The sequence below is a fragment of the Simochromis diagramma genome, unplaced genomic scaffold (assembly GCF_900408965.1).
Source record: "Simochromis diagramma unplaced genomic scaffold, fSimDia1.1 OVJJ01000362.1, whole genome shotgun sequence".
NCBI lineage: Eukaryota > Metazoa > Chordata > Actinopteri > Cichliformes > Cichlidae > Simochromis > Simochromis diagramma.
In genome coordinates, this window is record NW_024386815.1 from 580213 (window position 1) to 603787 (window position 23575).

Here is a 23575-nt window from a genome sequence, read left to right on the forward strand (position 1 = left end):
GGCCCCATTCATTCTGTCCTTAACACGGATCAGTCGTCCTGTCCCCTTGGCAGAAAAACAGCCCCATAGCATGATGTTTCCACCCCCATGCTTCACAGTAGGTATGGTGTTCTTGGGATGCAACTCAGTATTCTTCTTCCTCCAAACACGACGAGTTGAGTTTATACCAAAAAGTTCTACTTTGGTTTCATCTGACCACATGACATTCTCCCAATCCTCTGCTGTATCATCCATGTGCTCTCTGGCAAACTTCAGACGGGCCTGGACATGCACTGGCTTCAGCAGCGGAACACGTCTGGCACTGCGGGATTTGATTCCCTGCCGTTGTAGTGTGTTACTGATGGTGACCTTTGTTACTTTGGTCCCAGCTCTCTGCAGGTCATTCACCAGGTCCCCCCGTGTGGTTCTGGGATCTTTGCTCACCGTTCTCATGATCATTTTGACCCCACGGGATGAGATCTTGCATGGAGCCCCAGATCGTGGGAGATTATCAGTGGTCTTGTATGTCTTCCATTTTCTGATGATTGCTCCCACAGTTGATTTTTTCACACCAAGCTGCTTGCCTATTGTAGATTCACTCTTCCCAGTCTGGTGCAGGTCTACAATACTTTTCCTGGTGTCCTTCCAAAGCTCTTTGGTCTTGGCCATGGCGGAGTTTGGAGTCTGACTGTTTGAGGCTGTGGACAGGTGTCTTTTATACAGATGATGAGTTCAAACAGGTGCCATTCATACAGGTAACGAGTGGGGGACAGAAAAGCTTCTTACAGAAGACGTTACAGGTCTGTGAGAGCCAGAGATTTTCCTTGTTTGAGGTGACCAAATACTTATTTTCCACCCTGATTTACGAATAAATTCTTTACAAATCCTACCATGTGAATTCATGGATTTTTTTTTCACATTCTGTCCCTCACAGTTGAAGTGTACCTCTGGTGCAAATTACTGACCTCTGTCATCATTTTAAGTGGGGGAACTTGCACAATCGGTGGCTGACTAAATACTTTTTTGCCCCACTGTAACTCATAAGCTGGAGAGGAAATGGCGTGTCACAAATTTAGAGGATCATGATTTAGCTTTGAGAAATAGTTTGCTGCTTTATAAGAAAGCCCTCCGCAAAGCCAGAACATCTTACTATTCATCACTAATTGAAGAAAATAAGAACAACCCCAGGTTTCTCTTCAGCACTGTAGCCAGGCTGACAAAAAGTCAGAGCTCTTTTGAGCCAACCATCCCTTTAACGTTAACTAGTAATGACTTCATGAACTTCTTCACAAATAAAATTTTTATCACTAGAGAAAAAATTACCAATAATCATCCCACAGATGTAATATTATCTACAGCTACTTTTAGTACCATTGATGTTAAGTTAGACTCTTTTTCTCCAATTGATCTTTCTGAGTTAACTTCAATAATTGCTTCCTCCAAACCATCAACGTGTCTTTTGGACCCCATTCCTACAAAACTGCTCATTAATTAATTCTTCGATCTTAAATATGATCAACCTATCTCTAATGATCGGCTATGTACCACAGGCCTTCAAGGTGGCTGTAGTTAAACCTTTACTAAAAAAGCCATCTCTAGACCCAGCAGTCTTAGCTAATTATAGGCCAATCTCCAACCTTCCTTTCATATCAAAAATCCTTGAAAGAGTAGTTGTCAAACAGCTAACAGATCATCTGCAGAGGAATGGTTTAATTGAAGAGTTTCAGTCAGGTTTCAGAGCTCATCACAGCACAGAAACAGCTTTAGTGAAGGTTACAAATGATCTTCTTATGGCCTCGGACAGTGGACTCATCTCTGTGCTTGTCCTGCTAGACCTTAGTGCAGCGTTCGATACTGTTGACCATAATATCCTATTAGAGCGATTAGAACATGCTGTAGGTATTACAGGTACTGCACTGCAGTGGTTTGTATCATATCTATCTAATAGACTCCAGTTTGTGCATGTAAATGGAGAGTCCTCTTCACACACTGAAGTTAATTATGGAGTTCCACAGGGTTCAGTGCTAGGACCAATTCTGTTTACATTATACATGCTTCCCCTAGGCAGCATCATTAGAAGACATAGCATACATTTTCACTGCTATGCAGATGACACCCAGCTCTATCTGTCTATGAAGCCAGATAACACACACCAATGAGTTAAACTGCAGGAATGTCTTAAAAACATAGAGACCTGGATGGCCGCTAACTTTCTGCTTCTTAATTCAGATAAAACTGAGGTTATTGTACTCGGCCCTGAAAATCTTAGAAATATGGTATCTAACCAGATTCTTACTCTGGATGGCATTACCTTGGCCTCCAGTAACGCTGTGAGGAACCTTGGAGTCATTTTTGACCAGGATGTGTCCTTCAACGCACATATTAAACAAATATGTAAGACTGCGTTCTTCCATTTGCGCAACATCTCTAAAGTTAGAAATATCCTGTCTCAGAGTGACACTGAAAAACTAGTTCATGCATTTATTACTTCCAGGCTGGACTACTGCAATTCATTATTATCAGGATGTCGAAAAAACTCACTGAAAAGCCTTCAGCTAATCCAAAATGCTTCAGCAAGAGTGCTGACAGGGACTAGAAAGAGAGAGCATATTTCCCCTGTTTTGGCTTCCCTTCATTGGCTTCCTGTTAAATCCAGAATTGAATTCAAAATCCTGCTCCTCACATACAAGGTCTCGTTATTAACAGCAGAGGTGAGGCAGATCAGTTTTACAACTCAAAACTTATTAAGAATACTACTAAAAGCAGAGAACTGTAAAATCAGATAAGTTCTTAAGGTAGCAGGGCTGAGACGGCAAGACAGTTACTCAATAAGAGCTCGATATAATAACTAAACAAAATGGTGGCGACCGGCCACTTGAGGAGGCAACCCAAGGGTGCCACCTAATTCCACTGCAAACCTCACTGTCACTCACACTGCAATCTACCTATTCCCAGTGTGTACACTCTCATGAATCCGGGGGGGTCGATTCCACCTCACGTGCCTAGTCCCACAACGAGCAGCCGCACCTCCACCAAAGCAACAAAACATATAAAACATGAAACAAATCAGTAAAAGAGATATAAATGTAAAAATGGTAAATGGCCTGTATTTATATAGCGCTTTACTAGTCCCTAAGGACCCCAAAGCGCTTTACATATCCAGTCATCCACCCATTCACACACACATTCACACACACATTCACACACTTTGTGATGGCAAGCTACATTGTAACCACAGCCACCCTGGGGCGCACTGACAGAGCCGAGGCTGCCGGACACTGGCGCCACTGGGCCCTCTGACCACCACCAGTAGGCAACGGGTGAAGTGTCTTGCCCAAAGACACAACGACCGAGACTGTCCAAGCCGGGGCTCGAACTGGCAACCTTCCGATTACAAGGTGAACTCCCAACTCTTGAGCCACGATCGCCACAAATACACCCTAAATGTGACAAATACACCCACCCAATTTGGAGTAAAAGACCATAAAACCAGGAGTCAGGCAAGGCCAGTCCATAGACGTTTGTAAAATGACAAGGCTACAACAACACAGCAGCAGTGTTGCACAATCCACTGTCTAAAGGGCAATACTAAAATGAGCGGCTTTTCTGAAGAAATCAAACCACTCTGCGGTGCTTAGCCGCCTAACGCTATCGGCCACCTTTGATGGGAAAAGAATGCCAAGTGCCTTCGTGTGGTAGAGAAGCACTACTGTTTCTGACAAGTCCTCTAATTATCAGCTGGGAAGGTGTGGATGTTAGTGCTGCATTCACGGACATCATGTAAAAGCCTACCAAAATCGACTTCACTACACACGGATGGATAGTAGTGATATAATGGGACTGTTTTCACCCCCCAATCACCCCTTCAGGCGTGCTCGTACTGTATTTGGCACTTTTGCTAGTTCACGAGAGAGCAGACCGTCACTGATAACCGGTGATTGGGGGGGATCAATATCAGCCACAGACAGTGGTAGAAAAAAGTAAGGTTCTCTACCCGCTGATTCAAATGCGTGATTTGTGATCAAAACCTTTTTAAAGTTGCGCATCTTGCGTTATATTCACAGGGCTCTGTTGGTGCCTGTCTGATTGCTCGAATAAAATATTTAATCTCATTTTGTTCATTGTTCAATAATCATGTTTTTATAAAAAAAAAAAAAATTTGAGCAAAAGACAAACTTTATGTACAGGGAATAAAGTTACATTGAAGCCAAGCACACCATTGTTTTTTTTTTGTGACATTACCAATAAGTTTGATGTGTCACATGGCCCTCTTCCTATTGAAAAAAACAAAAGTTGTATCCAAGATGGCCGACTTCTAAATGGCCACCATGGTCACCACCCATCTTGAGGAGTTTGCCCCCTCACATATACTAATGTGCCACAAACAGGACTTTAATATCACCAATCATTCCCATTTTATTATGGGGTATCCATATAAATGGCCCACCCTGTAGTTACGTTTTCAAAAAACTATGATATTGTAACTCAGTTATTAACTTAGTTACAATATTATAAAAGTAATTAAATAATAATAATGGATTGCATTTATATAGCGCTTTTCGGGGCCCTCAAAGCGCTGAACAATTCCACTATTCATTCACTCTCATATTCACACACTGGTGGAGGCAAGCTACAGTTGTAGCCACAGCTGCCCTGGGGCAGACTGACAGAAGCGAGGCTGCCATATCGCACCATCAGCCCCTCTGGCCATCACCAGTAGGCGGTAGGTGAAGTGTCTTGCTCAAGGACACAACGACCGAGACTGTCAGAGCCGGGGCTCGAACGGCAACCTTCCGGTTACAAGACGAACTACCAACTCTTTGAGCCACGAGGAAAAGTAACTATTGTGTTACTTTAGGAAAAAAAGTCCGGTCTGGATGGGCCTGGGCCCCCTTTCCCTGGCGGGTCGCGGAGTATGGGGGTGCCTACTGGGGTCAGTGGGGGAGCTGGCCCCAGGGAGGGGTCACTTGCCCCTCCCTTCCTTCCCTCCCCATCTCCAGCTGCCTCCCTCTTCCCGCTCCACCACAACCACCCACACATGCAGGACCTTGGAGTAGGGGTATGTCACCAGGGTGCAGAGGAGGCTAACCCCCCCCCCCCTCTGTCCCCTTCTGGCTGCCTCTGCCTCAATTTTATCCCACAACTTAGACATTCACATTACTCACACTCTCATTACACATACATATAGGATCTTGGGGGTGGGCACGATACACGGAATCCAAAGTACCATCAGGGTGTACACCCCACCCCTGGCGTCGTTGCCCACCTCTCAATGTTAAATACACGTAGACATTGAGGGCTAGCAGGAGGGACCATGCGCTTACCTGCTGCTCTCTGGCAGGTAGCTCCATGCCCTCCTGGGTTTTAAATGCACCTTAGAACACACATGCATCAACACTACAATGAGCGGGTGGAGGGAGGTTTGGAGTCTTCTCTCACCCCCGTTCTCTGCGGCCTGCTGGAGCGGGGGGGCTAGGAGGAGTTGGCCGTCCGACTGCGGTCTGGAGTGTGGGGCCTCCCTGCTGCTGCGGAGTCGGGGCGGTCTGCCTCTCCCCACCGCAGGGAAAAGGGTAACACCACCTGGGTCTGGGTGCAGTTCCCCCCTCCAGGGGCAAGGGTACCTAGACCCGGTTTGTAGAGTACGCTTGGGGAGTGTGATCGTGTGTACAGCGTCTCTTTATGTCTGTCTCCACGTTGGTTGAGTGTGGAGTAAGTGCATATGAGAGCATGAGGGTGGGAATGGATGTTTGTGTCTGTGTGTGCCTGTATGTCTGTGTCTATATGTCAGGTTGGGTATCAGACGCCACCTCTCTGGGGACATCTCAGGCCCTCCAAGGTTTGGAGGCCTATCTCCACCCACCACCACTTCCCCTGCCAGTGGCGGACTCCCTCAGAACCATTGGTGGTTCTTTGTGTCCGGGGATGGGCGTCCAGGTACACACCGGCTCACTCCTTGGCGGCCGCTTATCGGGGCCTGGAGCCTGGGGCTCGCTCGGGCCACTTCAGAGGTGGGGTGCCCCCGGCCTCTCGGCCTGGGGCTCGGTCACTCAGGCACGGCTGGCTGCCAGCGGAGCTCACAGGCGCGTCACTGCAACTCCCCCTGGCTTCTGCTCCGCGGCTGCTGAGTGAGCCCTCATCTGGGACTCTCCTCAGCTCTTTCTGGGACAGTGGCGCAGCTGCCCCTCTGTTGGTCTTCCTTGGTCTCTTGTGTTCTGGGGGCCTCTGGATGTCTGGAGTTTTGATCTCCTCCATACCTGCTTCATGCCCTGGAGGACGGGGCTGTGGCCCCCCCACACCCTCTAGCAGATCATTACATGAAGGAACCTTTTAAAAAAACAAAACAAAAAAAAAAAACAAGCGCGTCCATGCTCACAGGTGTACACACGGGTGATCACACCCACAAACTACACCCTTTTTGGCTCCTACCTCAAAGCACACTGTGTTCTGTTGATCTTATGTGCTGCACAATAATGTTTAATATTTAGTATTTACTGTCATATTCCTTATATCATTGTGATGTTGTTTATTCTATTACTCTTGTTCTCTTCTGCTTGTTTTCTTTTTTCTTTCTCAGCAGGTGATCCAGGTGACTGATATATGCTTTTTTTTTTCTTCTTTTTTTTTTCTCTGCTCATTCTGTTGGTTTTTGTCTTTTGCCCTTCTCCCCCGTCCCTCTTCTCAGCTGTTTCTCTTTCCCTCTTTCTTTCTCCCCTTCTTTCCCCCAGTCAAGTCTGTCCCGTATTCAGTAAGTGAAAATAAAATAAACAATAAAAGGTGAATCAAATGGACCATTACGGCAAGGCTGGGATGGTCAATTTGGTAAAGTAAATCCGTTGGGCATCTTTCTTTGTCTTTAGACAACAATTCTGATGGCAAAAGAGCCAAACGGGACAGGCAAAAAAAAAAAAAAAAAAAAAAAAAAAAAAAGGAAAAAAAGTTTAACCCTCTGAGGTGCAGGGTTGATTTGACCTCAGCATGTCTAATTGCCTTGTTTGGCATCATTCTTTTCAGCACAACCTCACATCTGAATTTACAGTTATGTTTTCATTAGTACAATTGATTTAAAAAAAAAAAAAAAAAAAAAAAAAAAAAGAACAATATGAAATCAGATATATTTTTTTACTGTAACAACAACAAAAAACATGTTTCACAAATCATTTTCATAACATGAAATGCAAATAGAAATTGTAAATTTAATAAACCTATGCATGAGTTTTGCAAATAAAAAAGGTACATGCAACTATTTACCTAAAAATGCAGGAAAGACTTTAAACTATTTACAGAACACTCTGATTCTGCATCAAATAAGATGCCACACAAATTATTTGTCCCACTCCAAAAAATTATTTCTCTCCACTGTAAGACAGAGGAGAACATCACAGGCCTGATACCTGCAGGCCCGACAGCCAGTGGTGTATCACTCCTCCTGTTTTCCACCTGGAGACAGCGTTTACACTGTAATCTGCTTTTGGTGGCTTTATGGCAGCAACTGTGACATTCGGCATCATTGTTCTGACACACAAAACAAAACCAACAGCTACACAAAAAACTAACTACACACTCCATACACGCTAGTGTCACAAATCTCTCACATCTCAAAACTCTCTCTCTCTCTCACTGCCGTCACTCCTAAAACTTTGGTCATAAGCAGAGAGTGCTTACTAGCATAATAGAATAGTTTGTCAAAATTTGCCGCCTACTTTTAAAATGAAACTAACCATAACCTCCTTCCTACCATGCTGTGTCTACCATTAGTTACCACGCTGACTTGTTCAACTTTGCGCTCTACACAGCTTGCTAAACTGCTAATCTTGTTAAGAGTACACCTCTATATGTGTATTTTTATGTGGCGAAACAAATGACTACCACGTCTGAATGCCTTCCCACAAGTTTTACAATGATATGGTTTCTCACCTGTATGGATTTTCATGTGCTCTGTTAAATTACTTTTACGGCTGAACGTTTTCCCACATGTTTTACAATGATATGGTTTCTCTCCTGTGTGCATTCTCATGTGCTTCTCTAGAGAACGATGTACAAACCTTTTCCCACATATTTTACAATGATATAGTTTCTCTCCTGTGTGGATTCTCATGTGCTTCACTACAGAATTCCTATGTACAAACTTTTTCCCACATGTTTTACAGGAAAACGGCTTCCCCCCTGTATGGATTCTATAATGCATATCCATTTCATAATTATATTTGTAGACTTCTCCACAAACATCACATTTTAAAGACTTTTTAGTTTTGTCAGACTTACACTGACTGTCTGGTGTAGGTTGGTATTCTACATTATTGTGACCTTCTTTCTTCCCTGCTCCCTGATATTCTCTCACAGTTACATCAGAGCTGACACAGTTGAGATGGTCTCTTTTTGGTTCTGGTTCACTGTGGTCTTTTTCCTCAGCAGCAGTCAGCATAAAGGCATGAATCTCCTCCTTCAGTGCCAGCTGCTCTCCCTCCTGACTGCTACAGAGTTGCTCCTGTTCCTCTTTAATCTGTGGAGGTTCTGGTTCCCCCTGGTCCAGATTGGAGCTCATCTCCTGGTTCCACAGCTGCTGGTCAGCGACAACTTCCTCCTCCTTACAGACATGCTGCTGTGGGACATCTGGAGGGGAAAAAGGAGACAATTAAAAGAAAAGTGAAGTGATAATAGAGAAAAAAAAAATCATACTGACCAAATAGACAACACAAAAAAATAATTAAATTATGCTTGATATCTATGGCTGTTGGCTAGCTTAGCGTTAGCATGCTGTCTGCACAGGTGCTTGCACAGAGCCATAGTTGTGTTAGCAGCCGTTTTGTCCTGGATGCAGTTTCTACTTTACCATCATGGTCTCCTCCTTTTGTGCAATGAAAATAAATGTAATGGCATATGGCAAACTAAATTCAGCTGATTGTAGCACATGTGCAAGAGCAGTGGGATCAATAACCAGATATAGTTAGTCTGTCTGTTAGTCTATGTTTACAGCAATGTCTGTAAACATATATTCAGTCACCCACTGGCGCTGAAAGGCTCTGCTTTCAGAATCAACTTTTCTCTCGACCATTGTGAGCAGCCAGCTTCGCAATAACAGAAGTTTGACTTGATTGACGCGGGAATGTTCCCAGTTAGCCTAGCATTCAGCAAGGAGGCTGCAGCGCTGCATTATGGGACCTGTAGTTTGTATATTATTAGCGCCTCATATCGCCGGGCTATGCATAACAATAATAGTATATCTATATAAAATGATCTCGCGGGCCGGATATAAATGTACGCCGGGCCGGATGTGGCCCGCGGGCCTTGACTTTGACACATGTGCTATAAGGGTTCCCACTTTTCTGGATTACTTACAGACACCTCTGTCTGCATAAAAACAGTGCTGGAACACACTGTGGTTACATACCCTCTGGAGCATCAGAGCAACAGTATTGTACTGCAGAAAGTAGTGTGTTGGCAAGAAAAAGGCAATTAACAATGGAAGATAGACAGAACATCATATAACTGAAAAATGTAGGTCTCTCCTACACTGCAAAAAAAGACCAGGTATCAGTGAGTACAGTTTCATTCAACATCAAAAGAAACAAACTCTGACTGCAAGAGGTCTGGCAGGCCAAAAGACACGACTGAATAAGAAAGTGTGTAAAGTGTAAAGTGTAAAGTGTGCATGTTAGTCCCCATAGGGAAATAGTTCCTCTGCATTTAACCCATTCACCCAGTGAAGCAGTGGGCAGCCACCAATGCAGCGCCCGGGGAGCAGTGTGTAGGGACGGTACCTTGCTCAGGGGTACCTCAGGGTAGCCGTTCAGTAGAGTCGAACCACCGACCTTCCGATCATGGGGCCACCACTCTACCTACTGAGCTATCCCTGCCCTGCTGCTCAGAGGACAAGTTTCTGAGCGTTAACAGCTTGCGTGAATTACGGCTCACAGGGCAACAGATTCAAGCACAGCTTGAAATTTTCTGTTCATCATGCAGGATCTTTGTGGGCCGTTGATGAGAGGAAAGGATGGGTCACAGTGTGTGGCATCAACCCTCAAACATGGAGGAGGAAGTGTGATGGTCTGGGGCTGTTTGCTGGATCCAGGGTCGGTGACTTGTACAGATTGAGAGGCTTCCTGAACTAAAACAGCTACCACAGCATTCTGCAGCACCATGCGGTACCCTCTGGTATGCACCTAGTTGGTCAGCAAGATAATGAGCCAAAACACAAGTCCAGGGTGTGCCAGAACTACCTCAGAAAAAAAGAACAAGATGGTAAGCTTGAAAACACGGAGTGCTCAGCACAGTCTCCAGACTTAAACCCCACCGAGCTGGTTGGGGATGAACTGGACAGAAGAGTGAAAGCAAAGCAACTACAAGGTCCACATTTATGGGAACTTCAGCAACAGATATGGAAGAATATTTGATTTCTATTGGAGAAAGAATGTCACGGCTGTGTTCAGCTGCTATAGCTGCCAAAGGGGGCAACTTTGATGAGTCAAAATTTTAGAATACATTTTGGTCTATTAATTGATTCATGATTTCTTTTTTAACTCCAAGTGCTTATTTGTGCTCTGCTTTCATTTCAGAGTGCATTGAGACATTAAACTATGGATGTGCGATATGACCAAAATCTCATATCCTGATGTAAAACACCTCTTTTTTGCTTCTCATCTATAAACTCTCTCCATACTCTGTCACATGACTCTTGCGTAGGTGGTAGAAGAGGTTTGTCATGTTTGAGTCTGTGGTCTGGACCAGTTTGCACCATAATTGCATAGTACAGTTTTCAGGTCCATGTCAGACTTTTCATAACTAAACCATGTCCCTGGTACAGAGGCAGCCCCTCATTTAGGAATAAGGTCCTGGATTTGTTTAGACTGATCCTTCTGTTTGAGCTACCACGTGGTGACTGTAAGCACCATTTAAAGTTACTTCAAATAAAAACATGAAGTAATTTGTTTCATGCATATTCTAAATTGTGATGTTTGAAAATAATGTATTTTGTCATGATTTCAGTTTATTTTGAATCTCAACAGGATCTTCAGCTTTATTTTGAAAGGTTTATGTCAGGGGTGTCCAAACTTCTTTCACTGAGGGCCACAAACATAAAAATATAGGAGGGGCTGGGCCACTTACTAGAAATGAGGTATATAACCTTAACTTTACTGTATTAAAGTTAGAAAAATCACTTAAAAGTGGTCAAATGTGTTATATTGTTGAATATAATTAAAGACAAAACTGCCTTCATCACAGCTTTCCATAAATGGATCTTTATTGATTTATTCAGAAAAAGCTTTGGTAGCTCATTCTCAGAACAGCAGCCTCAGATTTCTTCTTAGACAGAAGATTTACAGCACAGAGAAAAAACAATAAAAGGGGAAAATGGGATGGGTACATTTCAAGTTTATTATTTAAGTTATTAGGCTTAGCAAAACATCTATTAACATCCGTTTGAAATGATTATCAACATTAATAGACTGAACTGGACTTAATAACAGGAGTCCATATAATTTTAGTAAATTATTCTGGTGAGTATCAGCTGCGCTGGGTATGTAAATCGGGCCATCCTGCTGCTGATCGCCACTCGTGCCAAAAATCCAGACAAATGTCACTTGATCAAGGAGCAGATCTGCATCAGATGGTGTGTACACACAGCAGTGTGGACTCTGTGTGTTAACAAGAAAAACGCATATAAGAAAGTGGTGCGCAAAAGCAGGGTAGTGACAGAATTGATGCGCATTATTGATATTTGAAGCATGTGTACCTGCACATTAACACACGGGTACTGTTGAAATGTATTTTTTACTCACCTAAAGTGCTCGTGCTCTCGTCCACTCCCGGAAAAAAAATTGCAGCTGTGCGGTGTCTGTGGCATCGGTGCTCTCATCGAATGCGATGGAGTAAAAATCAAAAGCACAGCTTTATCAGACAGTTGCAGTTTAATGTTGGCTGACAAGTCTTCAATGCGTCGCACAACTGGATTTCTGGACATGCTGACGTTGTTGAATCCTGCACTTTTTCCGGGCACATTATTTCGGTGACTTTAACAAGGCCGTGTTTTACAAGGTCTCCATCTGAAAAAGGCTTGCCATGTCTTGCGATGAGTTGGGCGACCTCATAGCTGGCTATTGTAGCCTCTTTCTGGACCTTTTGAGCATGAAAAAATACTGTTGCTGACCCCGCAGGAGAGCTACCCTTTGCTTTAATTTCTGCTCTCGCTCAGCACCAGTATAGGATGCATAGGCCTGATGTTTGGTTTCATAATGACGTCGTACATTATACTCTTTCATAATTGCCACAGTTTCAGTGCAGATCAAACAAACACACTTCCCCTTGAATTCTTTGAAGAAATATTCACTCTCCCACCGTGTCTGAAATTTTCTGCACTCACTTTCTACCTTTCACTTCTTTGGTACTGCCATGTTTAGTAACTTGGGGTAAATTTCTTCTGTGATTGTCCTTTTTGGTGGAGCAACTGCCTTGATCAACAGCTGCTCCCCCTGGTGTTAAAACTAAGAAGTGCAATACACTCAAGCAAAAGTTGAAGTGCAGGCCATATTCTATTCTATTTATAAAATTACACCACAAAACAAGCACTTGTATCAAGCCAGCCTCCAATTCAAGACTTGCAGTCAAGCCAGCCTCCAGCTTGTGTTCTGTTTCCTGTGTATTCAAAGTATTAAGGGAAGGGATGTGGAAACTGGATTTCAAAATAAATACCAACTTCGAACATAATAACATATAAATAAGGCTTGTTTTAGGGGTGGGCGATATAAACGATATACGATAGAAACGATATAAATTTGGCCAACGATAGAGATATTGACTAAATTGCTCTACCGCGATAGCGCATGTTGATGATGTCATCAAGCTGCGCCTGTTTTGGTCGAAAGCATCGCAGCGGCTACAACCATTATTGTCTGCAAATTATGCCTGGCGACAGTCATAGCAAAGAGATGAAGCACTTTTGAAATATGGGGAAAGCCAAAAGCTGTGCTTCCTCCACTTCCGTAACATTGACTCATTAATGTCGAATTCTCTCGCAGCTGCTCTATTCCCATGTTGTTGCAGTATATTAATAACTAACCTCGTAGTATGGATGAAAAATCTCAGTTGTTCTCCTGACTGAAGTTTGCCCCGTGTATAGCATCCTGCTATGCGATTGCATTTGTCCCAAACCACCAGAGTCCCTCACGTTAATTTTTATCGAGTGGAAAAAACGTTTGGCGTTCATCCTCCAGCTTCACTGTGCTAATGTTATGCTAACATAGCTGTGTCGCTAGCAATCACGTAGCACAACATTATATACCAGGTAGTCCAAAATCAGCAGTGTTGGGTAAGTTACTTTAAATTAGTAACTTAGTTACATTACTAGTTACTTCCATCAAAAGTAAATGGTAAATGGTAAATGGCCTGTATTTATATAGCACTTTACTAGTCCCTAAGGACCCCAAAGCGCTTTACATATCCAGTCATCCACCCATTCACACACACATTCACACACTGGTGATGGCAAGCTACATTGTAGCCACAGCCACCCTGGGGCGCACTGACAGAGGCGAGGCTGCCGGACACTGGCGCCACCGGGCCCTCTGACTACCACCAGTAGGCAACGGGTGAAGTGTCTTGCCCAAGGACACAACGACCGAGACTGTCCAAGCCGGGGCTCGAACCGGCAACCTTCCGATTACAAGGCAAACTCCCAACTCTTGAGCCACGATCGCCCCCAGTTACTTCAAGTTACTCGTTACTTTCAAGGTAACTAGTTACTAGGGAAAGTAACTTTGGTTTTACTCAGACTTCTCTTGTTAATGTGTTGCTAACTGGATACCCAGCAAGAGTGCCAGTCTTCTAGCTTGCTTACTTGCCACAAGTGCACTGTGCCACCTACCAAAGGAAAAAATAATGTGCATATTTCCACAAGAGAAATCCCACGCCTGGACCGTCGTTGACCACCGCCATGATTCTAGCCTACGTTACAGCGTCATGTGTGCTTTTTACATCCAACACAAAAACTGCAGTCGTGGTGCTTTTGATTGTACTCAGAACTCAGAAATTCTGCCTTCCGAATAGGAAGATGTAGGCAACACCAGACTGCAGATGAGTTGCATACAGGGCTGGACTGGGACAAAAAAATCAGCCCGGGCATTTTGACTATAGACCGGCCCACCATTATAGCAAAAATCATAAAGCCTTTGAATGAAAACAAACACTGTTGTGACAGTGATGTACACTGTCTTGATGGTATATATGTATCAATCTATCAATCATTTGTTGTAAGACTCAGATAATTATTGATTAAAAGCTAGACATTTTAAATGAGAATAAGAAAGTATTTCTTTGTGCCCCCCTTTCCATGTTAATGCCCTACCTGGCCCCCCTGGCAAAACTTTGCTAGACCCGCCCCTGCACAGTTACCAGCTGTCAGCTACATAGAAAAGGATCCTGGTGTTATTTGTCTCTCAGAAACAGTTCATAACTTCCCTTCAACTCATTCATGTCACCTAAAAGGTAAACCTGTTTCTCCATCACAGCTCTGATGATTCAGTAAGGACATCTCCTGGTTTCATCTTCATGTTTCCCTCTCACCACATATCCAAACCGACATCATGACCAGCAGCTTTACAGCTGTGGCTCCAGCAAACATCAGCTGATACTAGAAAGTAATATTAAATAAATTCTAACAACAGCTGATCAAACGTGCTGCTGTTGTTTAACGTGACATCCGGTGGTTTCCTCTTTCTGGCGCAAAGCGGACGATAAATAAACAAGAGGGAAAAGCCGATCAGCTGATCATTGATCAGTTTCATGATTAAAGTAGCAACAGGAGAAGGAGGGGAGAGAATGAGAGAAGAAGAGGCAGCTGTGCAGCAAAGACTCCAGCTCCAACTCCAGCTTTGTGTCTTTTTCATTGTAGCTGAAGTTCGGGACAAACTGTTCCTTTTCACCTAAATACGAAACGCGTAATAATTTCTCTGAATATGAGACGATTCCGTTATTTAGGGAATGGTTGGCAACTCTAATAATTAACCTTATGAACAAAATAAAGTTCAACATCAGTATAGCACCACCCAGCTGTATAGAAACTCCGTCATGCTAGCTAGCACGCAGTACGAAAAAGTCAGCACAACGAAAATAAACTCCAACTAAACTTGGTTCATATCTGACCCAGATAGACTGCAGGTCATAACTTCTTACCTGAAGTTCAGTTCACCTCACACTCGGACGGGCGGCCGCTTTGGGTCTCTCCTCCTGCCTCCCCTTTTCTTCATCCACCTGCTGGCCTCCACCACTTGCTAATGTTACTCAATCTGTGGAAGCTCCGCGATAGCCACCACACGAAGTAACGAATAACGAGCCTATCTAAATCCCAGTAACGAGTAACGCGTTCCTGATTTTGGCATAATAACTACGTTACCGTGCTCGTTACCACAATAATAACGTAGTTACTGTAACGCGTTACTTAATAACGCGTTAGTCCCAACACTGAAAATCAGTAACCCTGCAAACGCCACTGCTGTTTAGTTTTCTGTCTTCATTTATGTTGGAAGTGATAGCAGAGCTGTACGTTTGAATTAGCTTCAAAAATCTCTCAGTCAGAACATGGTATGAAATGTTTAGGTGTAAACTAGTGAGCTAACTTCCTGTTAACTTCTAAATCCGTTAAATTTAATAAATTCTGTTTTCATGGATGCCTGGATGTTAAACTTAATTGTTACACCTGGTAAAGCAGCAACGCTGATGATTTTATTAAAGATGAAAGAATTTAGACCGTTTTTAAACTCTCAGTGTTCGTTTGACTTTGGGACCTGAAGCCGACGGAGTTTTGGACCCAGATTACTCCGCGAAGCTCCTCACTACGGCAGCCGTAATGCTCTGACAATCCATCAAGCAGTGCGGCTTACCAAAGTTGTACTAAAACATTTTTTTTAACAGATTTCTGCACGCCAAAATCGGTTCGAGGTCAGTAAGCACAACCAGAATTCGTACATAAGGCACTCTCTCGATTTTTGAGAAAATGAAAGGATTTTAAGTGTGCCTTATAGTGTTGAAAATACGTTATACAGAAGAAAAGAATATATTGCGATATATATCGTTACCGCACGTGCTTCAAATTATACCGCGATATGGATTTTAGGCCATATCGCCCAGCCCTAGCTTGTTTACAAACTCTAATGTTAGATCTACATGGCACAACCTTGTACTCTAATACCGCCCTGTCAATATCAAGGCCATCTTATTTTGGATTTCAAAGTAAAAGCCCTGTGAATTTTCATTTTTGAACTACTCTTACAATGACTTCATAATGCTCTTAAAAGCAAAAGTCTTCTTTCCAAAGACTAGTTGGACTTTATATCAACACTATCCAACCACAGTGTTTTTCACAGTAATACCATGTCAATATCAAGTCAGTCTGATTTTGCCTTTCAAATTAATGGCCCGTTGAAATTGCCCATATTTGACTTAATCTTCTAACGATTTCAAAATGTTCTAAAATGGAAAATTCTTGTTTCCACAGGATAATTTCACTCTGTATTTACAGTATACAGCCCCAAAGTGATACCATGTCAATATCAAGTCAGTCTGATTTTACTTTCCAAAGTAATGACCCATTGAAATTGCCCATATATGACTTACTTTTGTAACAATTTCAAAATGCTCTAAATAGAAAAAAAATCCTGTTTCCACAGGATAATTTCACCTTAGGTCAACAGTATACAACCCCACAGTGATACCATATTAATTTCAAGTCAGGCTGATTTTGCTTTCCAAAATAAAAGCTTTTTCAAATTGCCCATATCTGACTTACTATTGGAACGATTTCATAATGCTCTAAAATGGAAAATGCCTGTTTCCACAGGATACCTCCACTTTACTTGACTTGATATTGATATGGTATCACTGTGGGGTTGTATACTGTTGATCTAAAGTGGAATTACCCTGTGGAAACAGGAATTTTCCATTTTAAAACATTTCGAAATCGTTCCAAGAGTAAGTCAGATATGGGCAATTAGAAAAGGCTTTTTAATTATGCAATGGAAACAAGAATTTTTCTTTTTAGAGAAATCAGAATTCATTGAAAGATTATTTCCCGTATGGGCAATTTGAAAGGGCTATTATTTTGAAAGGCAAAATCAGAATGACTTGAGATTAACACGGTATCTCTGTGGGATGGAATACTGTCAATATGGACAGTAATTATTCTGTGGAAACTGTAATTTTCCATTTTTCTGAAGCCATTGAAAACGCACACTGATATATGGTCAGTTTGAAAGGGCTATTATTTTGAAAGGCAAAATAAGAATGATTGATATTGACATGGTATCACTATGGGGTTGTATACTGTCAATATAGACTGCAACTAGTCTGGAACCTGAGTTTTCCATCCTGAATTAATTAAAAGAGTAGTTCAAAAATAAACATTCAGAGGGTTTTTACTTAGAAATCCAAAAGGAGATGGCTTTAATATTGACATGTTGCTACTAGAATACTATGGTATGTCATTTGTATCCAACATTAGAGTGTGCAAACAAGACTAATTGATATTTGTGAATGTGCTCTTAACTCATTCACTGCCAGCCATTTTCAAATCAGGTAACTCCCCACTGCCAGGGTTTATGAGCATTTCTACTCATTTTTGAAGAGCCACAGAAAACTGTGTGTTATGATCATATAAACGCTGAACCTACCAAAATGAAGAACAGACTCTCTTCTTTCATCCAAAAAAAAAAGCTTGTTTCTACCATTTTCCATTCTTTAGTAATCAGCTGTAGAAGAGAGGTGGGTTCCACCAAAAATGCCTGTTTTGACCAAAAAAAGGGAGAAAACGAGCTTTTTGTGAAAAATACATTTCAAGCAGAAAAGTGCCTTTGACACTAATATTTCTTGCTTTGTGACACCTCTAACATATAAAATAGTTTTTCAGTTCTATAAAACAGAAATAACACTGAGAAAGGTTATGTTTTATCTAGAGATGGCACGATACCACTTTTTTATGTCCGATACCGATATCGATATCATAATAGGGCTGCCACGATTTGTCGACTATCAAAATCGTCGACGACTGATTTAATAGTCAACGTGTCGTTTGAAGCTTTGTGAGATCGCAAAAGACGCAGTAGCAGGATTTAAGAGTGTAATAACGGACTGAAACAGAAGATGGCAGCACTGCATGTACAAGGATGCCAGCTGCCGTTAAACCCCGAAGAAGAAGAAGCAGCTGTGTCCCAGAATTCATAGCGCGGCCCAGCTTAGTTTCCAACAATGGCGGTAGCTAGTTAGTTTTAATATTACTCTTATTATTCTTTCTGGGTCACAAAATAAACGTTTAACATATTTTCAGGCGAGAATGTAGCTGTGTAAACCTCAAATATCGGCTCAGTTTATCAGGACACCACATATTTTCAAAAGCGCTCCGACGTTTTCGGAGACGTCTGTTACCCACTAGCTCGATAGCTAGCCGGGGGCTAGGTCACTAGCGCCGTGAGAACACCAGACTCCTGGCAAATTGTTTTCAAACCCACCGCCGTCTTTCGCGACTCAGGTTAAATATATATGAGTCACTTAGATAAATTAAAAATGTTGTTGTTTGGCTTTTTTTTTTTTTTTAGTATTTTATTTGTTCCTGAGTAAATCGGTTTGGCTGAGATTAAAGTTATAGTTTTTACACAGCTGAATAAACGTAAAGCAGACAACTGATTATCAGAAGTGTGAGATGCTCGAGAATATACTCCGGTGTCCTGTTATATTTTAGATAGCAAGGAGTTTATTAAACTTTACCGAAACAACCTGCAAATTTCATTAAAATTGAATAAACTATCATCTTGTCTTTATTTTTAGTTAGCACCTTAAAAGCTTAAAGCTGTAAGCTAATGATAGTTATATAAGAGCAGATGCTGCTGGTGCAATAAGCTGTAGTTTTACGTCCAGTGGATGATGATCTGATTAGTCGACTAATCGCATAAATAATCGGTGACTAGTCGACTATCAAAATAATCGTTTGTGGCAGCCCTATATCATAAATTTGGATATCTGCCGATACCGATATGAATCCGATATAGTGTTTTTTAATCAACAAAACTGTTTTTTAAATATCTTGCTGCATTTTGTATAAGTTCATACTCAAGTTTAAAACAACAACTACACTAAAGCTATTCTGTTATACCTGTATGCAAAAAAAAATATTTCATAGTTCAGCAATACTGATCAATCTGATAAACTTAAACCTACACCATCCTCCCTATTCTGGTATTTTAAAGAGTACTTAGCATAAATATTAAGCAACCTAACTAATAGGGTTCCAACTCCCAGCAACAATAAAAATAAATAAATAAAAAATAGGGAACCACCCCTCACGCTCCACCTCATGATGCTTAATCGACGTAATCAACCTTAATTTGATGCAGTGTGAAAAAAAATGCACAGAAATCAATTCTTTTTCAAGAAATATTAAATAGATTCAACATCTTTCTTCAACAAAATTGCAGACTGCACAGATGGTACCTTCCCAAAGGAAAAAGTACTATAGCTTACTAGGGTATATTAGACTTAACAGTTACTATATGCAGTAATGGACTTCTATACATTTTACATCAGATTAAAACTTTGGGTGTAAGATTCAGATAAATATTAAATAATTAAAAGCGAGACATTTTAAATGAGAATAAGAAAGAAAAGTATGTCTTTGTGCCCCCTTTTCCCTGTTAATGCCCTATCGGCCCCCCTGGCTAAACTTTGCTAGATGCGCCCCTGCACAGTTACCAGCGTCAGCTACGTAGAAAAGGATCCTCGAGTAGAAAGTAATATTAAATAAATTCTAACAACAGCTTATCAAGCTTAAACGTGCTGCTGTTGTTCAGCCGCTGGTTTCCTCTTTCTGGTGCAAAGTGGGCCAAAAGCAAACAAGAGAGACGGAGTCGCGACAGAAAAGCCGATCAGCTGATCGTTAAGCAGTTTCATGATTGAAGTAGCAGCCGGAGAGCGAGAGGCAGTCGCTCGTTAAGCTTAACGCAGGAATGCTTTACAAACATTCAGAGATGGACTTACACACTTGCTTTACTTCTCTCGGGGATAACTTTGTCGGAGATGAAATGCCGGGTTGCTAGCGAAGCTCCAAATGCTATCCAGACCACCGACAGGTCCGCATGCCACAGCCGCTCTATCACGTGATGCATACTGCTCCGACGTGCTAACGTTCTGAGGTGAGTTACGGCGCGTTGCAAGTTTTGTGAGGTGCTTTCGTGATATTTAATGGATCGGATTACATTTTTTACTTTTCTCCGATATCCGATCCAGTAATTTAGGTCAGTATCGGACCGATACCGATACGTAATATCGGATCGGTCCATCTCTAGTTTTATCAAAACAATTTATTTACAAATATATGACAAAATAAAATGTACATAGTGAAACATTTATTCACAATGAGCCCCTCCCATTGAAAAACGTAATTGACGTCTATAGACGTCAATGGCAGTCAACGTAAGTTTTTCAATTGACGTCTATAGACGTCAATGGCAGTGAATGAGTTAATTTACTGGGAGTTGGCCTTCATTTTGAAATCATGCTTCAGGAGCTTTTATTTTGAAATCAGGTTTCCACGTCTTTTGCTATAATACTCAGAATACACAGGGAACGTAAACCAAAGTGGAGGCTGGCTTAACTGCAATGCTGGAATTGAAGGCTAGTGATGGGATTTCTGGCTCTTTTTAGAGAACCGGCTCTTTTGGCTCCCAACCGGCTCTTCAGGTTGTTTTGTTGCTTTATTATTAACAACAATATAAAGTTATGCACAAAAGGATCTACTAATGTAAAAACAACAACAACAAAAAAAAAAACAGTGGTTTTATTTATATATGTTTATATATAGATATATATGCTGGCCCCTAGAGACTAGGCACGTACAAACTCCAAAACACATTTCTAGCGTTAACTGAACTTCCAAAACAGAGCTACCTAGATCACTTAAATTACACAATTGAAAGCATATGTGTATTGTTTGTGTATTTATACACAAGCACTTATATATATTCAAATAATTAAAAAAAAAAAAGTTCATTTGCCTGTTACTACCACACAACAAATCCGGTCGTTGGTACTTCTTGGCTTGTGTAGCCACTAGGTAACAAAAGCTCAACACTGCGCCTAGCATCCTGGAGCACTTCTGTTGCATTTTGTATGCGCTTCGGAGCTTGTACGCGTCGTTCACTTCAAAGATCCAGCTCTAAGAGCCGTTTCGTTCGCCACCGACACATCACTAGTGGCACTGGTTGCTTGCTCAACACCTCCATATGGAGATTCTTTTCGGAATACAGATTTGAAGTTGGACTTCACTGTCTCCGAGTGACTTCTTGCGATCCAAGAATGGGGTGAAGCCGGCCTTCTTCGACATATCTCACCACTAAGTATCTCGCTCGGTGGAGCCTACAGTGCAGTTTTTCTCTGTCGTTCACTGTAGTTCCCAATATAATAATTTTTTATTTATTTTTATCTGTCAAAAGTGGCATGTAAATTAGGGGTGCAACAAACGATTATTTTGATATGGACTACTCACCGACTATTTTTGCGATTAGTCGACTAATCAGATCATGCATCCATTGGCCGTGCAACGTACAGCTTATTGCACCACCATGCATCTGCTCTTATATAACTATCATTAGCTTACAGCTTTAAATGTTTAAGGTATGTGCTAACTAACAATAAAGACAAGATGATAGTTTATTAAATTTTAATGAAATTTGCAGATTGTTTCGGTGAAGTTTAATAAACTCCTTGCTATCTAAAATATAACAGGATACCGTAGCCTATATTATACAGTATATTCTCGAGCATCTCATACTACTGATAATCAGTTGTCTGCTTGACCTTTATTCAGCTGTGTAAAAACTATAACTTTGATCTCAGCCAAACCGATTTACTCAGGAACAAATAAAATACTGAAAAAAGCCAAACAATAACATTTTGAAGTTATCTAAGTGACTTATAAATCATGTGTAACCTGAGTAGCGAAAGACGGCGGGGGGTTTGAAAACGTGTGAAAAGTGGAATATAAATACATTTTGCTTACTTACGTCTCCAAAAAGCCTTCACAATAATAAATGTCCCGCAGAGCTGTGATTAGAATCCTCCATCAGAGTGACACTCACCTGTCCTGTGCAGCTTTATTTCGGGTTTCCAGGTGATATCCATCAGTCTGCGCTGACGGTCGATCTCTTGCTCGTACCGGACGATCGTTTTTTCAAACTCCAAGAATATTTGTTCAGCAGCAGCAGTTAGTCGCTCGTTGATAAACTCTCTCAGATACTGAACAGAAGGCATTGTTAGTGCGGCAGCTCACACACTCAATACAGCAGTCTCTGTGATCAGACACACACGCGTGGGACGGTGATGATGCCTTTGTTTGTTTACTTCCGCCTGTGTCACGTGGTGAGGTTCCGGTAGAGCGCGAGTGTTCTTCTTCTTCTGTATAGGGTTTATTGGCGGTTGGCAAAAAGCAAAATGGTGCATTACCGCCACCAACTGGTGTGGAGTGAGGCCGAAATGACAAAAATAAAATAAAATAAAATAAAATAAAATAAAATAAAATAAAATAAAATAAAATAAAATAACCCTGAAGAAATGAGTCTGCCTTAAAAACCGAAATACAGCCTGATAACTGTCACTTATAAAGCTCACGTGAAATAAATCAATCAAGTCAAACTTCACTTTCATATCGTCCAGCTTTTTGATCAGTTGTCTCCTTTTAATATTATACTTCTGTCAATGCAATAAAACATGTTCTGTTGTTTCCTGTTCCCTACTGCATTCACACTCCCATGTACAGTGTTTACCTATTAAAAATAATGTGCTATTTAAACCAGTGTGTCCGAATCTCTGTCGAGATATAATCGTCTCCTCTCTCCTATTTCGTCCTGTACTTCTCATTCCCCCCACTTTCCTTTGGATTTTGTACAACCACTGCCCTTTCCTCTCTTCCTCCCATTGCTTTTGCCACCTTTCCTTCATTTTGTATCGTATTCTACTCTTGAGCTCCGTCCTACTCACACTAATAACCATATCTACCATCGGTCTCCTTGTTGCGACTTTTGCTGTCCTATCTGCCATTTCATTTCCTTTAACTCCACGATGCGCTGGTACCCATAAGAATGTGACTACAACCCCCATCATAATAAGTCTGAATAATGTCAGGTCTGCAGTCTGAGTGACTGTCTTGCAGGCTGGCCAGTGATGAGCTCGAGTCTGAACATATCACAGACCTTAGTGGTTTCGTTTCCTCAATCCACTGGATAGCTAACAATATGGAAACCATTTCACCTGTGTACACTGATAAATCGTCACTGATCCTTTTCCCACCTTGATATTAAATTCAGGAACTATAAATGCTATCCCACTTTGGTTGGCTGTATTCTTTGATGCATCTGAGTAGATTTTGACATAACTATAATACTGATTAAAATATTCCTGTGCTGTATGTGAATTTAAGATAAAACCCTTCTCCTTGTTCTTTTTTTTTAACAATGTGAAATCTACCACTGCATCAGGGAGCATCCATGGTGGTATTGTAGGCAGTGGCACTGTTTGACTTGTGTTTATCTTGTCCAGAGTAAGGTCAGCTGCTTTCTGTCCTACT

The 23575-nt window shown here is 41.7% G+C and overlaps 1 protein-coding gene across 1 annotated transcript; it reads right to left on the reverse strand.

Moving 5' to 3' along the window:
* Positions 1-7230: 7230 nt before the first annotated feature.
* On the reverse strand, positions 7231-22363 carry LOC120730722 (zinc finger protein 383-like). The gene is made up of 2 exons (XM_040027185.1): positions 22092-22363; positions 7231-8589 (listed from the first exon to the last, which is right to left on the reverse strand). Exons 1-2 carry the CDS (start codon positions 22261-22263, stop codon positions 7808-7810), a joined length of 954 nt encoding a protein of 317 aa, XP_039883119.1. The 5' UTR covers positions 22264-22363; the 3' UTR covers positions 7231-7807.
* Positions 22364-23575: the final 1212 nt, after the last annotated feature.